The sequence below is a fragment of the Meleagris gallopavo genome, chromosome 3, assembly GCF_905368555.1.
Source record: "Meleagris gallopavo chromosome 3, MGAL_WU_HG_1.1, whole genome shotgun sequence".
Taxonomy (NCBI): Eukaryota; Metazoa; Chordata; class Aves; order Galliformes; family Phasianidae; genus Meleagris; species Meleagris gallopavo.
In genome coordinates this window covers 20,708,204-20,732,604 of record NC_139406.1, presented here as the reverse complement: position 1 = coordinate 20,732,604, position 24,401 = coordinate 20,708,204, and the positions used below count along the sequence as shown (strand labels likewise).

General features: G+C 35.2%; 1 protein-coding gene across 7 annotated transcripts in view; it reads right to left on the bottom strand.

The window, feature by feature from the left end:
• Positions 1-24,401, bottom strand: part of CDH18 (cadherin 18) — a 238,312-nt gene that overhangs the window by 112,503 nt on the left and 101,408 nt on the right. For all 7 annotated transcript variants that reach the window (XM_085220396.1, XM_085220394.1, XM_085220398.1 and 4 more), the window contains 2 exons: positions 12,054-12,348; positions 3,447-3,566 (listed from right to left, as the gene is read on the bottom strand). In XM_085220396.1, coding sequence (XP_085076522.1) covers positions 3,447-3,566; positions 12,054-12,348 — 415 coding nt within the window. The remainder of the gene's footprint in view (positions 1-3,446; positions 3,567-12,053; positions 12,349-24,401) is intronic.

Below are 24,401 nucleotides of genomic sequence, written 5' to 3'. Positions count from 1 at the left end.
GATATTTAGCCATTAAATCTGTAATTATTACCTCAGTATTAAAAGAATTTAATTTTAATTTTAAAATATTTCTCCAATGAACTATGTTGTGTTGTATGCACGCATACATCAATATTAAAGCTGTAAATAACTTTACAGACTATCAACTTTTTTTTATTGTTTCCGCAAAAGAATATGTGTTCACTTGCATACTTAAAATTATGCTGTACAGATAAGGTCACAAAATATGCCAGTCCCACATCAATTTTATCATGGAATTTTAAAACAGATAACAATATTTGTAATTGAGGACAAAGATCTAGAACTTTGAAGTTTGCTCATTCGGTGCCCATGAGACACACCTTTACATTTGGAGGCATCTATCCATCCATTAACTATCTTTATTGTCTGTATTTTGTTTAAGAACCAAATTAGAGAATTAGTGAATAGGTCATTTCTTATAGGCATGCTAGAACCCATTATTTGTATTATTATGAAGAGTGAAAAGCTGAAGGAACACTCTTCTCACACTTAATTATTAAGTCTGCACTAATTTGCAATGTCATTCTTTCACAAATAGGCATACATACTTATTTACTATTTAGTATCTTCATGTTAAAAAGACTCAGAAATCCTAATTTGTGAGTAAGAAACTTCATAATACTACTGCTAAAACAACAGATCATTATAAACACAAATGAATACAAATACTTTTTTCACAGTTGTTCAGTTCAAGAGTACGTTTTCTCCTCCCACCACATTTCAATTCAAAACTGCAATGAACAGTTTTTAACTCTTATTTCATCATAGTTACAAGAACCACTGAGAGAATAAATACCCCACCAAAGATATTCACTCTTTATTTTCTGCTCTGGGATACTGATGCGGTGTGTCAGGCAAGAGCAGTGTTTAGATATGAGCTTACTATATAGGTAGTAGCACTGCACTATGGATTTCTCTTTCATTCCTGAAGTATGCGGCAATTGAAAGCAGGCTGCTGCAGGTGCTGGAAAATGCACAGTCTCATTTGAGATTTCCCAGGGTAAAAAAGAAGGGCTTATGGGCTAGGGCTCCCAGTCAGATGTTAACGCCTGCTGTTTGATGAGCTGCACTTGACATGAACAATGAACAAGGACGGACAGATCCTATGAGTTAATGGATCAAAAGACCTTATGGTTTGAGAAAGATGAGGTACGTTCAGAACTCAGACTCCTAGAAGTCTTCTTGCATATTTGGGCATTTCATAAGATTTTCAGGGTTCTGTGGAGTGATGGAAGAATACTTCTAAAGAAGAGAGTACTATATTAAATATAAAAAGTATATTAATATTTTTCAACCCCATTGCTGATAACTAAGGGTTTTTTTTTTATTTGCTTGTTTTAGTGAAATTAATGGTTGCATAAATGATAACTGACTTATGTTCTCTGGGGTCCCTTGAATATTTTGATTTAAAAAAAAAAAGTCACATGCCCCTACATATATAATCTTTGCAAAAACATTTAGGATCTAGAGCTTCACTTCTCTTTCATCAGCTTTACTAACATGTACTTACTTATAAAAATGCAGCAGAATATTTTGCAGCAATTGAGAAGGAAAGTAAATGATAACTATAGGCTATCCCAGAGAATTACTAATTACATAGCTAATTACTATTATACAACACAGCTAATTACTAAACATAATTAATGAACTCAAACAAAACATCTCCTAGAAAAATCATTCAAATTCAAAGCATTTTTCAAATCTTTAAATTTCTTGTTATGCAAGGACAGTAGTTCTGATATTCACAGTTGTAACTGTACAGCTATAGCAAGTTTCTACCAATAGAAATTCACAATTATTCCTTTCCAGAGAGGAGGGCAAAACAAACAAAACAAACAGATTCCCCATGTAAACATTCTAATAGAATAAGGAATCAAAAACATTTTCATATTCTGTACACATACTAAAAACTATTTAAGTTCATAGATATTATTAAAATCTTTCTCAAGGCCTAAGGCTTTCAGAATGAAAACATACTTCCATCTGCTTTCTTTATAACAGAAACAAATAGTGACATAACAATATTATTTTCTTTTATGGTACAGATCTGGTATTGAGAACACCCATTATGATTCTTCATTGAATAAATAACAGCTCCAGACTACGTTCCACACCATTGTCAAAAAAAAAAAAACAAAAAAAAAAAAAACAGGGCACTGATTCAGAGTGACAAAAGAGAAGTAAAAATGTAGGCCAGAATTGTATATCTAAGTAAAAGAAGGGCAGAGAGAGCTTCAGTGTTGTACCACTGATTTGCTATATGTACTCCAGAATGGTTTTACCTGTGTCAGCTCATAGTCTGTAGGCTAAGGTGTGCACCAGCAGTCATTTCTGGAACACAGTACAAACAGGATTGTATCAAGTTTACCCCCAAGCACTTTATACAATCCTTCAGTGCTACCCCTGTCAGGCCTTGCACTCTTAGGTCTTTCTAAAATGAGTTCAGCAATTTACAGAATAAGTTATGTCAAGAGACATCTTGGAGTCATCTAGTCCAGCCTCCTACTCAAAGGAAGCGTAACCCAAAAGCCATCTTAGGTGCTACAGACAAATTTCTCTTGTACTGAAGCAAGTGCATGCCTCCAAAGTCCATGGAGACTAACATACTTAAGAAATCTAAGCGTAAAAAAGTTACAATAGAAACAATTTCTACTACACTTTCTTCACTTCAGCACAATTGTCTTCCATACATTAAGTGTATGGATCATGATAGATAAGTAGAAAGGATTTCATTCTTTAATAAGAAAAAAGAAAAGTAGTTTGAAAGTTCAGATGCAAAAAGACCTCTAACATTTTACTTGTTTAATATTAAGGACTATAAATATATTCTAAAGAAAGTGCCATCATATTTATAAAGAAAATGGCCTTCAGATAATCTAAGGGTATTAACCTGCAGCTCCGAAGGAGATTTCTTCTAGTGATGTAGTGTAAGCATAAATAATTTCACTCATCCTACTTCTTGAATCAGAGAATACAATTTCAGTGCAATGACAAAACAGTAGTTTTATAAATACAAAAATGATATTAATTTATAATGGGATACGTATTGAGGCACATAATAATCCTCCTAAGCCAATCCTTCAGGCAAAACAAAGCATTTAAAATCATAATATATTCAGCACACTTGAGTCAATTCCTAAACAGAGGCTTGAAGAGATGTAAAAGTGCTATTCCACTTTTGCTGAATGGCTCGTATCATAGCATAATGCAGAATTAATTTGATACCCAGTTGGCTCATTTTAGTACTCAGTGAAACATAGCAACTCTAAAATTTCAGTGTTAAAACCAAAAGTAGGATATAGCAGGAACTAAAGAAAAAAAATTCCTACCCACCCACATATTTTCTACACTGGATTTCATCTACCAAACTTTATTAACTGCAACATATTAACCAAATCACATTGATAGATATGTAAAACACTCACCTGTTTTAGGGTCAACAGAGAAATATGGCTGTCCCTGAAGAATACTATATACTACTCTGGCGCTGTTTCCATATGTAGGGTCATCTGCATCTGTTGCTGTCACCTGTAGAACAGATGTACCTGTGTATATAGAAAAAGAGAAGTTAGTTGATAATGCGTGTAATTTTATGGCAAATAGGAAACATTTATAGGTACATTTCCAAAACGCTTGCATTACTCATATTCTGAAACTGAGAGATCAGTGGCATTGCCTCTGTATTATTATAATTATTAGTATTAGTATTAGTACACAGGTTGTACTGAAAGTAATGCCCCCTATTTATTTCCATGGAAACTACAATAGATGCAGAGAGCACAGTAACACTTCTTGACAAAGCAAATTATCAGCTACAAAACACTATTTTCCAACACCATCACCCCTACTAGCTATGCATTTTAGCCAGTGAAGAGCCTGCATGGCACATTCATAAAAATCTGCACCAGCAGAGGTGACTCAGTACCACTTTTGCCACTGCTGAAACCCATTACATGCCACCTCACTGTGCTCACATCCACTACTTGGTCGCCATAAACTTTCAGCAATTTTCAATGAATGTCAGTAGAGGCAATTTTTTTTCTGCATGGAGATATTCAATTCCATACCTTTGCTTTGTACACATTTCCATGTCAGACACCATCCTTTCAGGAAAATATAAAATATGAAGCATTACTTTTGGAGCAGTCCTCAACATTAGTATATGGGAGCTGGGTTAGCCTAGTAACTGGAGTGCTCACCCGGTGTCAGTTTCATCTACCGAAAGATGCAGGTTTGAGCTCTGGCTATGTTTAGGGTGGTAAGGCACTGCAACGTGTTGCCCAGATGTGCTGGGGATGCCTCATCCCTGGAGATGCTCAAGACCAGGTTGTAGAGAGTCCTTGGCCCCATCAGATTGATCTAGTGCCTGACCTAGCAGTTGGCAACTCTGCCCATGGTAGGGGTGTGTAACCAGATGTTTTTTAAGGTCCCTTCCAACCCAAGCCATTCTATGATTCTGTGATTCATTCTCTGGTGATGACGATTGCAGTATATTTTTATACTCACTTGAAAAAAAAAAATTGCATTCTCCCTGTATATATAAAAGTAATTACACATATACAAACATACATAACTTTGTAGCATATGTATTTGTGCTTGTTCACACACACAAATCCTAAATCTGAATATTACTTAAGAGTTATGAACCCATATTCACAGACTGCAGGATTACCATCATTTGTGGTACAAATTACTGCTGAAACGCATATTTAAAATCATTTTCATAAATGGCCCCAAATCAATAAAAGACACCAAAGGATTAAAAAAAATAATAATAATATTAGAAGGTATCAAAGATCTGTGAATCAAATAATTACATAAGAGCTGATGTAATTCCACTGATGAATACAATATTAAAAAAAAAATAGATACGGAGTTTAAAAACTAAATATTTGTATGCAGCTAACAGATACCACTAGAAAAAATGATGTGCTAGCAATTGTGATTAAACTAAGATAACATATCAGATGTAATGAAGATAAGCGATTATAAATGTACTGTACTTTTCAGGACATTTAATGATGAATCTGTTTTTCTAACTTTGCCCAGCACTTCACATAAAAAAAAAAACAGTAAAACAAAGTTAATCAAGGTTCTGTCTTCTTCCTATATGCCTATTCTTCTATAGACACAGCTTTCCACAGACTCTTTTGGTTCAGTATTAAAATAGAGGAAAAAAATAGAGGAAAGGTTTATTAAAATAAAGGAGAGCACAGGCTGCTCTTCCATAATTCTGAAAATGGCTTCCCAGCTAAATTAGCCATGAGGGATCATTCGCACTTTGGGGTGTTCAATTTCACACTTCAGTTCTGAAGCGAAAGATGCTTTTGACTTGAATCCCTTGATCTCCCTCATTGTACTTCGATTTGCCTCATGGAAGAGTTTCAGAGCATGCCAATTAGATTCCTTCCGATTAAACTAAACCAGAAGATATGCAGTAACAGCATGGCTGATTTACCCTGACTGCAGAGAGGTATTCGGTCTCAACTAGACCAGAGCTAATCTGAAAGGTTTCCCAAGAACATATGGTAGGAACATGGTATCCAAATTACACAGTTTCAACTGTCCAACTTTGTAGATCAGTTTCCAATGCACAGAGCTATTTGTTAATGTAACATAAAATTTTTATGTTAATACTCAGTGTACATTGGGAACAGAAATACTTAAAATCATTGCTCTCACTTAGAGTACTGCATTCAAATCTTCGCAGATACATACATATTGCTGTTTCAAAAAGTATTCCTTCATTCTAATATATTAACTTGGACACAGAAAGACTCCTCTTGCATCCCTACCAGAGCTTTAGTAAAAGGTACAGCAAATGCGTCTGCGTGCTTAAATACAGTACCTTGTGGTCTCTGAAACAGCCCAAATGCATAGTCTCACAGCTGTATATATTCATACAGTAGATAAAAGGATACCTTGATGAATTTGAAAACTTGAAAACTGTAATAAAATTAAGCTGAAGCTAGTAAGCTATTTATAGTTATTCAGGAGTTAATGGTAAAATTGACTAAATCACTGAGAAAATTAAATACAAAGTAAAGTTCGTGAAATTTTCTTAGAATATTCTAGGAATCTATTCAGCCATATTGATTGTTATCTCATTTTAGCACAAGAATTCATGCAAACAAAAACAGGCCACCTGAAATACAAAAAAATGAGGGTTTTACACTCTTTATTACAGCTCATCTAAACAATATGAGAATGTAATACTGTAGCTCAGCTATTGTATTTAGTGGTGAAGATTAATCCGTAATTCATTTATTATTTACAGCCTTATTTATGGCTTTATCATTTTTAAATTGAAATTTTACTTGTGGAATTTTTAAGCATTAACAAGTTGCTGAGACACACTGATTTTATTCTTTCCAACTGCATACAACAAAAGAAATCTATTCAATTGGTAGCCACCTACCAGGCTTCGTTACCAGAGCGTTGGGCAACTTTTGTACCTTCTTATATAGAGATTTCCCTGCTTTTAAGAACAACAGTTTCTGCAGCTGCCTACTCTTCTTACAAGTTGTCTACCCATTTGCTCTTTTTCATAGAGCTCTTGAAATTCAAGGTAGGCTTTGGAATGTATGAACCTAGCTATTTCAGATAATAAAAATACATGAAATAGATTTAACATTTAATGGTACTATCATTCCTCACACACTTTCTTCTCCGCTTCCCTTATTTTAAAAAAATAGGGGATCAGATTTGAGTGCTTGTGTTGCTAGTTGGTGGGGACAAAGAAAGAGGGCTAAAGAAAGGAGATATTTCACATGAGCAGCTGGCAGGTCATTTTAGCATGAATGGAATGCTATTATACCTTAAATTCTGGTTAAGTGATTTTCTAATACATATCTCTCTCCTAGCAAACACCAGATAATAGCAATTTCGGTCTGAATAGTGGGAAAGCGTTCTCTTTACATCTGAGAGAACACTTAGAGTTACTTAAGGTTTTAACTTAGCACCACCACCCCAACTCTCAAGCACTGTCTCAGTGCAAAGTAGCCCATCAGGTGCTAACCTTTTTGCTGTACTAGGCAAGAACTCCATTATATTAAGCAAGTATGCTGAGTATCTTACAGAATATGCCTATAATCGGCCTGTGGTCTAACTCATTAATTTGTTGAGCATAGAGGAAAGAGTTTGGAAAACTGTAGGTTAGAATGCCTCGCAGGAAAAAAAAAAAGCTTAAAAGTCTATCTTTTCCTTCAGTTACTCCTTCAAAGTTAATATTATTCAGCTCATTAAAATGACAAATCATTATCTCAAATGTATTTGTACCATTCAGATACATCATCAGTTTTTGTTGCTGAGCTGTATGTAGTAACTAGGTGTAGTGAACAATTTAGATGGAAAAGAATACAGTACAACTGAGATGCCATTTTTAATGTTAAACATTCTGAATAAAATAATGTAATACAAAAAATAAGCATCTAATTTCCCTGGAGACTTCAGAATAGATACGAACATTGGACCCAGAGGCATGCCTTCCATACTTTCTTCACTAACATACTGTGAAAGTGCCTGTCAAGGAAAACTCAAAAATTCTGCCACGAAAGCATTCTGACACTCCACTTAGGCAATAAAAGACTTCTTTTCCCCAAAGTGGAAGCTCTGCTTATTCAGAATACAACTACCATTCCACATGATTTCCCCCTACAGTTTAGAGATTACATATTGGGAATTCCATTTTCTTAGCTAATGTTTTATGCTTAAAATACATCTGCATGCTCTGAGCACCACTCTGGTAACTCTGCCTTTTTTCCTGTTATCAAAAATAACAATCATTCCATTTGGGAAATCAAATTGTAGTTTTGTATTGAAATATTTTTTGTTTTTATTTTTGTTAATATTTTTACAATAAAAATGTTTAAATATCAAGGAAAAGTTGAAAGGAGTACTTCAACATGACAAATTTTTAATGTTTAATGAAGTAGTTCAATAAAACATGTCTGTTGAGAATGCAAATCTGTATGCATGACTTCCCATAGTTTGCTGTACTGTTAGAAACTCAAATGGATCAATATTGGGAAAAAAAAAGTCAAAGTTAAAATAAGGTGAAGTTTAATGAACACAGGGATTTCCTGCCTAACTAGACTTATTCCTAAGCTAGTATTAAATCAGAAACAAGCCAACACATGTTTTAGTTTCACTCTACATTAGAAAAATGATTTCACCAGAAAATGAACTGTTGGAATCCAGTGACTACAGCATTGATCCAAGATCATACTGTAAAAAACTCCCCATATTTTTGAGTCAGCTATCTTTATTAGAAGACAAAAATAAAAAAAAAAAAATCAAACCCACAAAAAGATAAACATTTCTTACGCAAATTGTATTTATGAACACATGAACAATGCCTTTCAAATTATCTGGAATTATGACTGTCTCACATTACAATAACCGGGTGAAGAAGTACAGAACTGCCTGGTATGTCTATTAATTGCCTAAGTAGGATGTATTGGGAATACTCTTCTTATGCAAGAACTCAACACTAGAAAAGTTGATATGCAATATTTCATTATTTTGAAGCCATATATAGAAATGAGCAGATACGGAAGGCTTTTACTGACTGAAAATGATTCTATTTCCTTTTACATTTAGATAATCAGCACTCACATAAACTGTAAAACAGAGCGCAGTTGTAGCTCTCATGGCAGATGAAGTCATTTCAGACAGAAACATTGGCTTTTCAACCAACCTTTAGAAAAGAGGTTCAGTGAAGGCAAGGAACAGGTGAGTTGGTTTTTTTTCCAGCTCTTTCAGTGCAGGAGATAAAGCATAAACAACATATTCATTCTCTGCAACTGTGAATACTGTGATCTAATATTTAGCAAATAGTTCAATAAAACTTCACTGTACTCTCTTGACAGTGACTTAAAAATCAAGAACCTTAAAGGTTCTACACTTACTTTCTTGATCTGTTTTTAACAAAAGACAAAGTTACAGCATGTGGGAAAAATATCAGCTAACTTCTTGAGGACAGACGGGAACCTGCTGCAGAAACTAAGCAGCATAGTAGAGATGAAAAATATCATCCATCACTTTGCATGAATATTGTAAAGAGTTTTCAATTTTAACATCTCTGTAACAAGTTCAAGTAAATAAAAACGGAAGGACTGACGATTCCCTAGGAATTCATAAAATAACAAGATCTTAAGTCACATATAGAATCCACAACTAAATTTTAAAACTCAAGCTAATTATAGGCCAAATGAAAATGGCCTAAGGATGAATCTCTATTATTTGACAAAAAGAACACATCCTATGGAAGCCCTAATAGAATTATTCTTCCAGAGACTGCAGGCAAAAACTTGTTTACAATATGCAATAAACACAAAAATTCAGTAAATGGAAAAGAATGATAAAAAATAGAAAATATAATGCATGCCTACAGCAGATTGCCTATATGGAAGGATATGAAAACTCTACTTTACTCATACCACAGGAAAGTTCTGTGGAACAGGTTGCTGACCTCAGATACAAGCAGTAAATTATTTTATTTATAAAACATAATATTAATGCTCTATCTTCAAAACTTCCTTGGTTTATCGTAATCCACTCTGATTTATAACCCAAAATGTCATCATAGGCTAATTAAAATTGCTCTCTGGAAAATCTGTACTTAGGTTTAGATGACTAAAAAATTATGACTAACATCTATATACTAATGATATATTTTTGAGATAACAAAAAATACATATATAAAATAACAACATTGGCTGCTCTTGACTTGGAGAATATCATTGACTTACTTTCCCTTCTGTCCTCCCATCCAGTAAATAACAGTCTTCCACTAACAAGGAAGAAAATAATTAATTTGAATTATCTTCTTTAAAGACAAAGGAAACTTGAGGAAAGAGAAGACAGAAAGGAAACTCACTGTTCAAAGAGGAAAATTCACAAAAGGGAAGTTAAAAGCCAATATAGAAATAATAATGAAAGAAGAAGAGAGAAGGAAATAAAAGGAGACTGAAGAAAGCTGTTTCTCCTTTTATACATTCTTGTTGTAAGAAGGACTGCAGGAAGAAAGGCTCAGAATTATCCATGGCTGAGAGGAGACATCTGAAATAGCATACAGTGTGGGAGGACTTGGGAAGAGGACAGGAAAAGGATAAAAATGCTACAAGAAACTATGCAGAATGAAATGTCAGATTAAGACAATTATCATGCAGAGACGTATGTATTTTTCAGAACATCATATATAGAGGACATTTTAAGAAGAAAAATCAAGGTATTATTCTCACATTTCAGGGAAGTAGAAGTGACAGAAAGAACAAAGAGACAGTAATGAAAGCAAGAAGAAAGTGAGAGGGGAAAATTTTATATACTTTTGATACATGATATTTGGTGAGCTTCAAAGTCCATTTAATATGGTCTGATTTTTCATGAAAATTAGAGTACAGTAGATAGTGTTCTTTTCTATCCAAAATTAACGTCACTCAGGTCAACAAAGAATGTGACTTAAAAAATCAGTCTCTCTCTAAACTGTCACAAAACTGAACTCAATGGCTCAGAAATAATATTTAGTACATTTTGGTCTTTCCAGAATTGGATTATTAGATTACTACATTTTTGCAAATCAATCAAATGCCACAGTTCGCTTGTATATGCAAGAAAAGAAATGTAGATGTGGAATATATTATTTCACTTATCTGCAATATAGGTTACAATTTCGACCCATTTAATCTCTCCATGTATTTGTTTGCATACTATGAAATTGGTCTCCTTACAAAGACAGATTAAAACTCCCTCATTACATAGTAAGATATGTCTGAACTCAGCACAATAACACCATGACTTACCACAGAATATGAATCAAATGCAGATCTCTAGTTTAAAATCATTCTCACTTACATGCACTTGGAAAGTTCCACAAGGTACTCTCCCATCCAAAATAACATCAGCAAGACAAAGCATCTGATTTTCAAGTCTGAAACAAACTATTTTTGTTATTTTCTGAGCTACTCATACAAACCATCATCACCATTCAAAGTGATCAAATGGTTGCAAAGCATTAAGATTCAGTGACAACAGTAATGTTTGTATATGGTGATGAATATTGTTGTAAGAGTTGAGCAACTACATGTATTTGGGTATTTTTCCCTTTTGACTTTACAATTGTACTGTGCAGAAGTTTATGACCTATCATCTGCTTATCTGACAAACAGCAAGCAGAGAAGAGCATAAAGGTTAGACATCTGATACATCCTGGACTCTAAGCTAGTTTCCTAGATGGAGTACGTAAGTAATTTAATGGGCAGAGTAAAGTGCATGTTCATGAAATAGTGATCTGCACTGTGCATTCATTAATAAATACAGTAGACTTAGTTAGATAGGTTGAATGTCATGACCATTCTTTAAAAGTACTTCTCACAAAAGCTGTATTTGCCTGTCAATCCTGAACTAATTATGTGTGTTTGATATTGAGATCTTTAAGTTGTAAATTAATTTCAACAGCAGAGAAGTTATAAAGAAAATTGATTGTATAATAAGGCGTGTCAAAGAATAAGAATATCTGAACTACATTTCTAACACAAAAAAAAAACAATTATCAACACTTAGGTGTATTTCATTTCACTTTATAAAAATTAAAAAAGGTAAACAAAGATAAGAAGGTAGGGTCTAAAATAATCTAGTGAAGTACTGTTCCTTCAAATTTGTTTAATTCAGTAGATTGGATATAGTGCTTTTGTAAACATAAAGGAATGAAATAAACAGTGTGGCTGAATAAGGATATACAAATATATCTTGTTTCTAGAATGCAAACTGGAGCTTGCCCAGAAGTGCAATGGGACATGTATCATAAACCAGTCAAGAATAAGGGTGACTCTCCCTTACAGTCAGCATGTATGCGTACTGTTTTCTCAGAATGAAAATCATTAGTAATGTACAAGACTTGGTGTATTCTTCTCAACTGTAATATTTTTCACATACAGCCAATGATACAATACAGCATCATAACATTGTCAAACAGCATGTGGCTTTTTTACTTTGTTAAAAGACTGCTGAATAGAGTAACTTGTTTTCCTTACCCATTTCAGACATCTCTGGCACAGTAACAATGTATGGTCCATCTGTAAATTTTGGTGCATTGTCATTGATATCCTGTACTTTGATAATAAACTCAGATTCAGGCTCAAGTGGCTTGTTTGTCCTTCTATCAATAGCTTGGGCATGAAGCACATAATGTGTCTTCTGTTCTCGATCGAGGCTTTTGGTTGAATGGATGTCTCCTGTTGTGTCATCAATAATAAATATAGTCCCCGCTCCTTCTCCAGTAAGAATGTATTTGACTGATCCATCACCTTTGTCGGAATTGGAGTGCAGCTGCAGAATATATACACATAAAATCACATAAAATGACTTATTAAGTTTCACAAAAGGTTACTGCACAAAAGACATAAAAATTATAATACTTGTTAGCATTTTGTCTAGTTTTTAACCCACTCAACTCTTGCTATAATTCCTCGTGCATTATTATTGACAAGACAATCATTTTACTCGGGGTCACTTCCAAGTCAGTACAGTGGTTTTGTTGTTGTTGTTGTTTTGGGTTTGTTTTTTTTTTTTGAGATTTCTGAGGTCCTACGTTCATTGTAGAAATGTTCCCTGAATCAGTAACTAGTAAATGGGATACTTTTTATTTTATTTTGGTTTGGTTTTAGTCCTTTATGCAGCTACCTTGAAGCACTCATTGCTAGAAAAACAGCCTCGAGCACTAAGTCTGAAGCAGTCACACTGAGGATTAAGTATGCTCGAATGACTATAACTCAGTCCAATCACCTATATATCTCCTATGGCCCAAGGACAGCATCACTTTCTACTGCGTCATGTGTCAGAAACAGATGTCTGTCCAGGATTTCTCTACCCCCCATCCACAAAGTGTAACCATTTCCTTTCCTTTCTGCCTCATTTGCATGCATTTGAACTACGTACAATGAAATAATGAACTCTGACTGATAATTCTGCCATTTGCATTCTTCCTAGTGCATACTCTACGCTACAAAATATATGTAAAGTACAATACACCACTCCCTTTGAGTAGAGCAAAACTTATAATTTACCAAAAAAAACCTGGAAAATCACTAAGTACCTTGGTACATTAACAGATAATAAAAAACAGTCATCCATCCAGCTCAGTGCTTCTAACTTGACTCTAATGAATTGCCAATTAGATATAAAATGAATGTGTTCTCTAAAAGAGGAGAAATGATTTTTTTTTGCTAGGCTAAGAGTCTTTGCATTTGTTTGGGTTTTTTTGCTGGTTTTTTTTTTTTTTTTAATTCAAAATTGTTTTGAGGACAAAATGTATTTATTGAGATACTCAATAAGGAAAAGGGATAATGCTGAAATGATCAGTCTCAGCTATTGTGCAGACATAAAGAGCTGTTAAATCAGAAGGGGAACTTTCTAATGTTACGTACTTGTTCTTATTCTTATAAGATAGTCCTTACTGTCTCCCAGTATCTGCAAAGTGGCATTACTAAATTTCTATGCAAAGTCTGAGTCAAGCACAAACAGAATGCCAAATACTATTAACAGTTATTGTTGCACAAGGTGTCAATTTCCAGATTCCTTTTTGTAAAGGAACAGTTCATAAACTATGAATAGAGAAAAAGTAAAACTTCTGGAGGTTCAAACAAATTATAAAATATAGAGATGCTCACTCTCACTCCTTTCTTGTATGTTTTTTTTTTTTTTTTGGCAAGTCTTTGTCTTGAATTTAAAATGAACAAACTTGCTATTTGTAAAAGGAATAAGCATATGAGACTTGATGACATTTTCCATCTTGTCTGTATCAAAACTATAGAATTAGGGTGACAAATTTTATATCTTGTTCTCTAAGAGGCTGGGCAGACTGAAGCTAAAGGAAGCATCTAGTAAAGTAAGAAAAATCAGCAGATATAAACTTTAGCCTATCTTCAGTCAATTAACCTTATTTTCAACAAAGCCACAAGAGGACCCAATTGAATAACCAAAACAAACCAGTGTCACAACTGTGGACCTATTTTATTTCAGGAAGAAAAAAGAGAGAGAAAAAGAGAGAGAAAGGGGGAGAGAGAGAAAGAATAAAAAAAAAATAAGACAGAGAGAGAGAAAAAAAAAACGGAAAGGTGTGTATACTTAGTTTTGCATTTAAAGGACAGCAGGACAGTTTTACACCTTTCTCTTTGAGTAGAGATAGACAAAACTCTGGTTACATCCCTTATCATCTTCAGGGTCCTACTGCATTCTGTGTATATTGAGTAATGCACTCAAATTGCCAGTAATTCAAACTTCATAAAAAAACAAAACAGTCTCTGAAGAGATTTATTAAAGCCAACAATAGAAGGTACTTTAGCATCCAAATTATGGTTCACTGTTATTCTATTTTTTTTCTGATAATCAGAATATTATTTCTCTTGTAGCAGGCTCCTTTTTGATAAAAGTATTCTTAAGTATTCATACTAGAAAAAGTTAACACTTGCCTTAAAAGGCCACCTAATTAATAAAAAATAAATAAATGGCATTACTTTTGGAGCAATGTATGGTTTGAAAGGCTGCATTTCTACAGCTATGCCTTTCCCAATTTATAAAAGACAACAAGGGAGCAAAATCCTAGCTGGTTGACTGTGGACTGCATTTATTTGCGACTTCTGTCAAATTAGTTTGACAGGTGGAAGCTGCAAAGCAACACAGACTCAGTGTACCATGTTTTGTTCATTAGTTCAGACATTACTTGTATGACCTTAGAGAAGGCATGGCACAAGGCCATTTTGTTTCCATGAGACACTATCATGCCTGTCAATGGTTACTACAGGAGCACATGCACACTAGAGAATGAGACGCTAATGCACTTCAGTAATGCAAATAAATAGCTCACATAAACAGAAGATGCAGGGGTGTTTTTCCCCTTCCCTGCCACTGTAACAGAAAGTACAGCAATGATAACTTAGTAGCAAACTCCTAGTTTGCAGAAAGTGAGGAAATGCTCAAATGCAGCCGCCATGGGCGCAGAAATGACAAAAAGAAGCTGCTTACCCCTGGAACACCTCTGATACACAAAGCAAGAAACTTTTACCTCCACTGCCAAGCCTTAAATGAGGTCTGGGAAGGGGTGAATCCCACCTCCACCCATTCCAGTCACTCAGGCATACTGCATGCAGCTGAGCTCCCCTGGGTTGGCTTGCCTTCACACCAGGTGCTCAATCGCTGTGTCAGGCCATGACAGCACTTCCGCTACACCCAGTCAGAGCTAGAAAGTTGGAACATTGCAGGAGTCTCTTAAGAAGGAATACAAACATATCTCAAACTGAAACATGATTACTCAAAATGTTGAGAGAAGTAATGAACATCATTGAAATGAAAAAAAAAGAGTGGTATGTCAAGCAATTACAATACAGCGCTGTAATATTATTTACTGACATTCGATTCCAACTTTTAAACTACTGCTGAAAGCAGGTTCTTGGTTTTTTTTTCCCTTTCTGAAATAGCTTCAACTTGCTTCCTAAAGCATTCTTACCTTAGATCTGTTCTACTGTGATCTTACAAATCAACAGTTAACCAGTAGAGACTAACACACCTTGGACTCGCCAATGGGCAACAGGCCTGGAACCCATCGTGCCTCAGCCCTGCCCTATCTATCCATGGTCCCCACCCAGCCAGTCTCACTCGCAAGACCACAGCCCAGTCTTGGCCTCTCCCTGTGCCAAGGGAGGTGTTTGGTCCCTGGGCCGGGGGTTACCTTGGAGCACGCCTGGCCTACTCGGGGATACCCTACATTTTGGCCCCTCTGGGTGTTGTCTCACTCTGCTGCTCTGACAGCACCACCTCCAATCCACCAACATCCAGTCTGCATCCAGAATTTCTTATGAAAAGCAGTTTCTATTCTAAGCGATGTAGTGGCTTCTGGAAATGTTACTTATCATTGTTTATTATGGTATATTCCTAATGAGAATATAAACATTAAATATTCTGAATCTGCCCACAACCAGAAGAAGCCAGAAGGTATTTATTTTTCATCTCCTGTTGGGTCTTATTCCCATCTTTACTTTTCTGAACTGAAGAAACTGAAAATACCAGCTGAAGAGTATATCTGGAATGTCACCTTTATCAACTCAGTGAGCTCCACTTCTTGACATATTTAATAACAAGTTGGCTTCAGGATGATTTATGATGGTTCCTCAATCTTTAACTAGCCTGTATCAGCAGTGTGTGACTGATTTAGCAGAGCAGCAAGCAAGGTGTCCTTGTTTTCTTAAGACTTAAACATTTCTCTTCCATAAGTCTAATTGAATACTTTCCATTAGCATTTCTTCACAAACTGCAGAAAGATAACATTTTCCAAAGGCATCACTTGAAGAGATATAAGAAACTTTTCAGTTAATCAGTCTCTTTATATTTTTATATTAACTTTAATACTACAAATCGTTAAATAGACATGATTTGCTGCATTAGCATATTGGCAGCTTTAAAATAAAGACACTGTAGGCTTGCTGTCCTGTTTATACAATATTATCACTGCAATTAATTGCTAAACTGCAGACCCAAATGTTGAGGTGCTTATGGCTTAACAAAGACCTGTTCACCACCCTTAATCTTCATACATTTTTACTAAATTGCTTTATCTAATTCTTACTGACAATACACTTTAAGAAGTTTGCCTTTAAGTATTTTTCAAAAGTCAATCAAATGACTATAATTAAGCAAAAACTAGTGGACAGTATAGAAGTGAAGATCAATAGGAAAGAAGCAGAAAGATGAGAACCATAAAAATAAACCCAAACCAATCCAAAAAGTAGGGAAACGATATCCTACTTCTGGTAGGATGTGGTATGCTAGCAACTCCCTCCCATTATCATGCTCCCCTGTGCTTACTTGAGGAAGACAAGCGGCAATTAGAAACCAGGCATGATAAGAAGAATGAAGAAGAAATCTGACTAAGAGTCTGTTTATTAGTGATTTAATTGTAGGACTGCTTTCCCCTTTTTGCTTTAATTGAATAATTCTGATTCTTGGTGTGTTGTGTGGATGGGATTTTAGATGGACCTGTAATGAATTTTGCAATATTTTAACTAGACTACCAATAAAATCTTGGACCTGAATATAAGATGCATGCTGTTCTGTTGAAAATGAAGTATTATGAAGAGATTCCCAAAAGCATGCTAAATTGAAATCTGAAGCTGATTTGAAAATCAAGAACTGTTTTGCACTAATCTAATGGAATTATACAGCGCAGAAATGGCTATGAATACAATATACATAGATTATTTTGAAGTGACTGCATGTATTAACTTCAAACTTACTGTTGACAAATAGTAAACAACAAGAATAATATGTACATCATTTCAAAATCAAACTTGAGTTCTGGTAATTACACTGACTGCTTACATGGTGCCTTATCTAGAAGACAATGACTCACTTTGCCAGAGATTCACAGACTTTTGCAGAGAGGAATGCAGTGATGAAACTTATGAAGACTAAATTTAATTTTATACACCAGAGGAGAATATGCTCTATTGATTACAGATTCCTCTCTCTCGTCTTCCCCTCCCAGTTTCCAGCCAATCCTCCTTCACCTAGGCACAAACTCTTTCTAAACCTAGCAGACTCTCTCTTCATGTTGCATGTAACCCAGCCTCTATCCCTCTGCCAAACTCACTTAAACTCTTACTCTAACAATCTGCTTTTAAGCTTTCTATCCACACAGTTCTGGACTTCTGTACAACGATCTGTAATTTTCCTATGCTCTTATTCACTGTCTAAACGAGAAGCTGAACATGAGCCAGCAGTGTTCACTTGCTGCCTGGATGGCCAACTATGTTCTGGCCTGCTTTAAAAGAGGAGTGGCCGGCAGGGAGAGGAGGGTGATTGTACCGCTCTATTCAGCTCTTGTGAGGCTCCATCTGTAGTACTGCATCCAAGCCTGGGGCCCCCAATTCAAGAAGGATGTGGAACTCATGGAGTGGCTTCAGAGGAGGGCCATTAAGATGATCAGAGGGCTGGAGCACCTCTCCTATTAGGAAAGGTTGAGGGAACTGAGCTTGTTTAGCTTGGAGAAGAGATGGCTCCGTAGAGACCTCATTGTGGCATTTCAGTACTCGAAGGTAGCATATAAACAGAAGGGGGAATGACTGTTTACAAGGGTGGATAGTGACAGGACAGTGGGGAATGGTTTTAAATTAAGACAGGAGAGATTTAAGTTAGATATTAGGAGGAAGTTTTTCACTTAGAGGGTGGTGAAGCACTAGAACAGGTTGCCCAAGGAGGCTATGGATGCCCCATCCCTAAAGACAATTCAAGGCCAGGCTGCATGTGGCTCTGGGCAGCCTGGTCTAGCTGCTGGCGACCCTGCACATAGCAGGGGGGTTGAAACGAGATGATTATTGTGGTCCTTTTCAACCCAAGCCATTCTATGATTCTATTTTATCATTATTTTTTATTTCATGCCTCCTCGTGCTTTTCTATGATTTTATATCTGGTCCTTGGCTTCCTTTATCCCTATCTAAACTAATTTTAATTTTGCAGTTCTTTGTTCAAATAGACTGTAACTCTTCACCCAGGGTTACCTTTGTTTGTAGAAAGAGATTCTGCAAAGTTAGCACATACAACTTAACAGTATAAAGCAGTTATTTGATGGCTAACATCCAAAAGAAACATAGGATTTAATAACCTACTAGACTAGGTATGGTACACTCCATCCCTGAAAAAAAAAAAAAAAAACACAACACAAAGCATCAAGCATTATTCAGAATGAGAAGAATCAACTTCAGCTACTCTCTGGACTGAATATTTGATGATTTACAATCTTTATCACACCTTCCAATACGTCTCTTTTCTTCTCAGATCACTGAACTACTAGCAATCCCTGGCTACAGTTTTGCCTTCTTTAACTTGTGTAGTTCTACAGTCTTCTTCACAATCCTTCACAACTTGCTGATTTCTTCAACGGTACAAGGTTACAAAGCTGGGCCATATCACTGCTTGGCTGTGGATTACAAATAACTGAATCCGTGGAGGATGGAGGAAGATGATAAGCCCTATTCCTTTTTCTCAAATCACCAGTTCTCTCTTTTGGAACAGGATTGAATCACAGTCTCTCTCCGTTGCCTGTCTCTCATGAGTTTTACTTTGAATCAGGAAATGCCTTCAACTTAGTATCCTGACTACACTCATTCTACACTTCTCCAAATTACTGAACAATTTTAACTGAAAATAAGAGAAAAAAAATATACCTTCTCCCTAATAATTCCTCCCATCTCAAACAGCTTTATAAAAGTAGGGAGAAAAAAAAAAAGTAAAATAATAAGAAAAGGGACAGCTATAATGGCAGTTCATACTACCTTATGCTAAGAAAAGCAGTGTTGAAGAAATCCCCTATCATTCTAAGCACTTATTGCTTCAGTTTACTGGGAAGCAGACTTAAAAAGATATGATGGACATCAAAATGCCTGCACATATGCAGTGAAGGGAGAGGAATTCAGCTGACTGAAAATAGCTTAGAGCTGAACTTATTATTTTGAATTAAAAAAAAAAAAAGCAGGTGATGAATTTAGCTATTCTGTGACATTTCACAACAGTAAAAAAATATTGGTTTTACTTCCACAAGAAAAATATAAATATTTATTATGATTAATTTTTATTGTTTTTTAATAATTTTTTGTTTTCTGTTTTGTGAGCTGCAGATTCTTTCAAGAAGAGCAGGAAAACTCCCCACTCTCAAGTCTGTTGTCATTGCCAATCAGTTTAACCTAATGCTAAGAGGGCCCGGGCACAATATTACCAGGGAAATCTACCAGTGCTTGTCCTACCCAGAGGAATAACAAAATTATGCACAAAAAACATGAGCTGCGAGCTTCTAACAAGGGACAGGAGGATACACACACACACACACCACAACCTGTTAGTTTACTTCAGTTATGCAACACTAATGAATAATATAAAAATGCAGAGATGTATAAAGAATTGATGGTATAATACTAAAAATACTGAATACAAAATATTTTAATCTTGTAGCACGAAGACCCATCAGGTTAACTTTCTTTGATGTTTATGTAGACACAACATGTAATTTAAAACAAATGATACAATAACATAGGAGTAGTAAAATATGCATACAAAATTATTCTGATTGGTGCATGCTGCAAAACAAGAGTATAGCCGATACTACTGAAATTTTCATTAAGCCTCTGCAGTAAAAGCATCCTCAGATTTGTCACAGACCTGCTTCCTTTGGTCTGAGCTATAAGATATGTTTTAATGAAATATACTGCTCTGGGCAATGTCACACCTTTTGATGGAATTCTCAGGGGGAATCATTAGCCCTGGAGATAACTGTATAATCCATACCAGTGTCCACGAATTGAGAAGAAGCTATTCTACACCCTTGCGAAACAGAGGAAGAAATGAATACTGAACTGCAATTGTCTCCATCTGCTGAATAGGCTTTCTGACATAGATAGAAAAAAAAATGCACTGCAATCATCCAGAAAAAAACATGATGAAAACAATATTAACTTCACAGTACAACAGTACAGCACACAAACATCTGCTCTGCAAGTTCTGAAGTCTTGCTGCTACTTCTTTGAGGGTAGTTATGAGGGTGAATAATGGTGAAATATACAGGTATATAAACATCTAAAATAACAGCAGGTGTACTAAAGCTGACACAAGTGGTCAATATTAGCTTCTATTTTCTCTCTGTACCAAAGGACAACTATAGTGAATGATAAGAAAAATAGAAAATAGAAAATAGAATCTTCAAACAACACAATATGTATTTATGTATAAAACTGTTATGTTTTTGAAGAACACTATGCGTTTTAGGAAAAATAGAATCTGAAATTGCACTTGTATAAGAAAAATAATTCAACTCTGCTAAAGTCTTCACATGAACTCTGTCTACAGCAGTATTTCAGACTTTTATTTCAGACATCTTTTATTTCGATTAATAATATGATGGACATATAAATAATTATTTTTCCAATAAAATAGGACTGCATTATGTATTGTATTATGTATTTATTTTATAGGTTTTAAAGTGCTAGACAGACATCCTTTTTGCAGAACATGACAACCAAACACTACTAAAAAGCATGATATAATTGTGAACATACTTGTTTGCAGGTCCCAGAGCTAAATCACTGCAGCTTGTTGAACAGCTACTCTAAAACACATCCTTTTGTTGGTCTTTTTGTTTGGGTCTTATTTGAAAATAAAACCACCATTATTTTTAAACAGATATCAAAACATGACTTTTAGTTCCCCAGTTCTGCTCTATAGCCAGAATAATTGTTTCAGATTGGAGACATACTGCATTTAACCTATGGAACATTCAACAGCAGCATTCAGGCACAATGGCAACTGTAAAATAAGTGGCTGTCTCTCTCATAGCATATTGCCCTTCTTTCCTACTAAGAAATAGCCTCTTGTTGTAGAGATTTAATTTTCAGATCTCAAAGTCTCACTGAAATGCAAGTATAATCATCCATGTTTCACAGATGAGTAAACTGAGGTATATTTAAACTACCATATTTACCCAGAAATAAACACATATGAGATACAAAAAGCCACAAAAATACTCCCATTTATCCAGCTGTGATATATTGGCAATACTGAACGCTACAATTCTCAGAGAAAGCAAAAGGGATGAATTCATAAAGCTATAGAAATATACCTCGAGGATTACAGAATTTCAGAACAGTTAGAAATTTTCCCATGCCATCAAGAAAGCATCATCTATAGAAAAGCCCACTAAACGCCAAGAGATAAAAGTCAGACTTCAAATGAATACTTCATTGTTACATTCAGTCAAGAAATTCTCAAAATCTAGGTTGGATTTCTTCTGTTTTTTGTTAGCCAAAAGTCTGGCTTCAATGAATATGAACAAGTAGTTAATGTCTGGGTCAATGATATATTACTTCACAACATTCTATTCTGCAATGTACATTTCTTTTTGTTACTTCCGATGTCACATGCCACAAAGCAGCATAGGAAACTTATGCACTCTAGACAAATTGCCCTGATCTTCAAGTTTTGAATATGTCCTCATCCACTGTTACCAAAACTCATTTTACAACAAGTATCACATTTTACCACAATGAATAATTGTGGTAACAACTTAGATTGCTTAATCCACGTAGGAGAACCATACATTTAACTAGAGTTGAATTCAAAGGCCCTGATGATACACTAACACTAAAAGAAGCCCTGGCCATATGACATCACTCCTGGGAGAAGAATTGTTTCAGTATGTATTGTTCCTAAAATCCAATGAGGAGTATGATGCCAATAGGAAGCACTTCTAAAACTCTTGCCTCTCCGACATATGGGTACAAGTACACATCAAAAAATGCTTTTGTTCTGCATTTCTTTGCACAGAAAACAACTGATTTTCTTTACAACATGGAAGCACTGCTATGTTTGTAAATGCCTTATTGTTCAGCTACACACTCACAGCTACGACCCCAACAGTGCAAGAAGTAGTCTTAGAATGAGTGATGATATCATAAATATCTTTACCTGGAGAAGTAAAGCCACTGTTATACAACAAATAGTTTGCTTAAGATAGTGAAAAAGTCAAGGTTAGAAAAAAAGTTAAGTACATATATTCTTTGAAAACATCACGAGATGCTAGAGTCTGGAATTTCAACAAAGCAATGAAAAGCTATTTTTTTACTGAAAAAATGTAGAACACTTGAAATAATTATGGAGTAAATATGCAGTTCCTGATTTCACATACTTTTCTGTAGACTTTCTACATACTCCTGACCCTCACTTCTGGTGCCTTCCCCGTCAAGCTACTCTGATTGCCGTACATTTATTTTCTTTATATGCACAAAGAGAGAACCAAACTCTGCTTTTCCATTCCATCTGCAGTACGGAGGGAAAAAAGGGAATTACACCTACTGTAAAAATGTCTTCCAAAAGACAATACATATATGTCCTCGGTGAACAGGAATGCCAAGCTGTGGATTATTTCAGACTTTTCCAAAAGACAAAGAACTATTACTTCCGCAAAACGCTTATTAATTAATTCTATATTAGGTGATATCTTCCTCTGTATAATTCCTTCTGATATTAATTGGGAGGGATGAAAATAGCTCACTGGAGCTGAAAGCTGTAACAGTACTAAAACTCTTATGGAAAGTATGATTAATTTGCTTGTTTGGTTGTTTGTCTGACAGTGGTACTGCAAATAAAGTTCACTCACTGAATGATCTTGAAACAGCACATTCAATTCTGAGCTGTAGGAAAAATAACTGCAGTGCATCTACACGATATTCTAAATCACTTGTTACTCTTTTGCTGTTCCAAAATAATACTGTGAAGATAGAAATAAATGTGTGATTTTCTGATGTAGTATTTGTCAGCTGTGTAAACTCAGCTAGAGAAAATTTTAAGTTAGCAGCTCAATTACTTACTCAATTACAGAGTTTGATTAGAGAAAAAATATTATGTGGGAAAGTTCAAGGAGAGATAATTAATTTACCAGCTTCCTTTTATCCTGTACTTCCAAATATCTTTCACACATTTTTGGTTTTGAAGTCTTTGATGCTAATTTGCTGAGGAATTGGTAAGACTGTGGAAAGAAAATAGGTCAGCTACTGTCCAATGGCTTTTATTTCAGGTGAAAAAAAGTTATTTCATTCTCAAGAAATGGAAAAGAATGCACTACCACACACTGTCAAGAACTGCAAAGATCATTGTTTCAAAAGGAATTCATTCATATTTTCATGAGCTACTTATTGAGCTACTTACAAATTAATGCTAAAGCTCTTTTCCAGGTAAAAGAAATGCATGTATATTTAATTGTTCAGTCATTTTATTTGCTATACATTGCTACATTTGTTATATAATTTTTAAATATTGAAATGTAGTATGACAATGCAATCAGAATATTGATCATCTGGAGTACTGATTCACTGTCTCTACAGTAATGAACACTTTAAATAATGTTTTGGTTCTGAGTCCAGAATGCCATTTGTCTCTTTAGCAGCTTGTATTCTTACTGTGTGGAATCCAGATTTGTAAAAAACAAACTTGCTTATTTACAGAGGCTCGATCACAAGTATCACAAGTGATAGCTTTTTCTTTACATCTCTTGTAAAAGAGAACACATTTTTTTTTCCTTTCACACCTTCTTTTTTCCTATCATTTTTTCTTTCCCTACATCATCGTACTCTTGCTTTTCACTGGAGGCAAAAAGCACCACATGACATAAGAGAAGAGCCCTGTACTGTCGTGACAAGGACATGTTTCTGCAAGTTTCTTTAAAAGGTCACTATCACCGCGACATCTGTTGATAATACAGAATACCAAGTACATTGCTTTTGACACCTCTGTTGGATAATTCAGGGCAGTATCAATATTCACAACACCCATTTAACACTAGCCCTTTC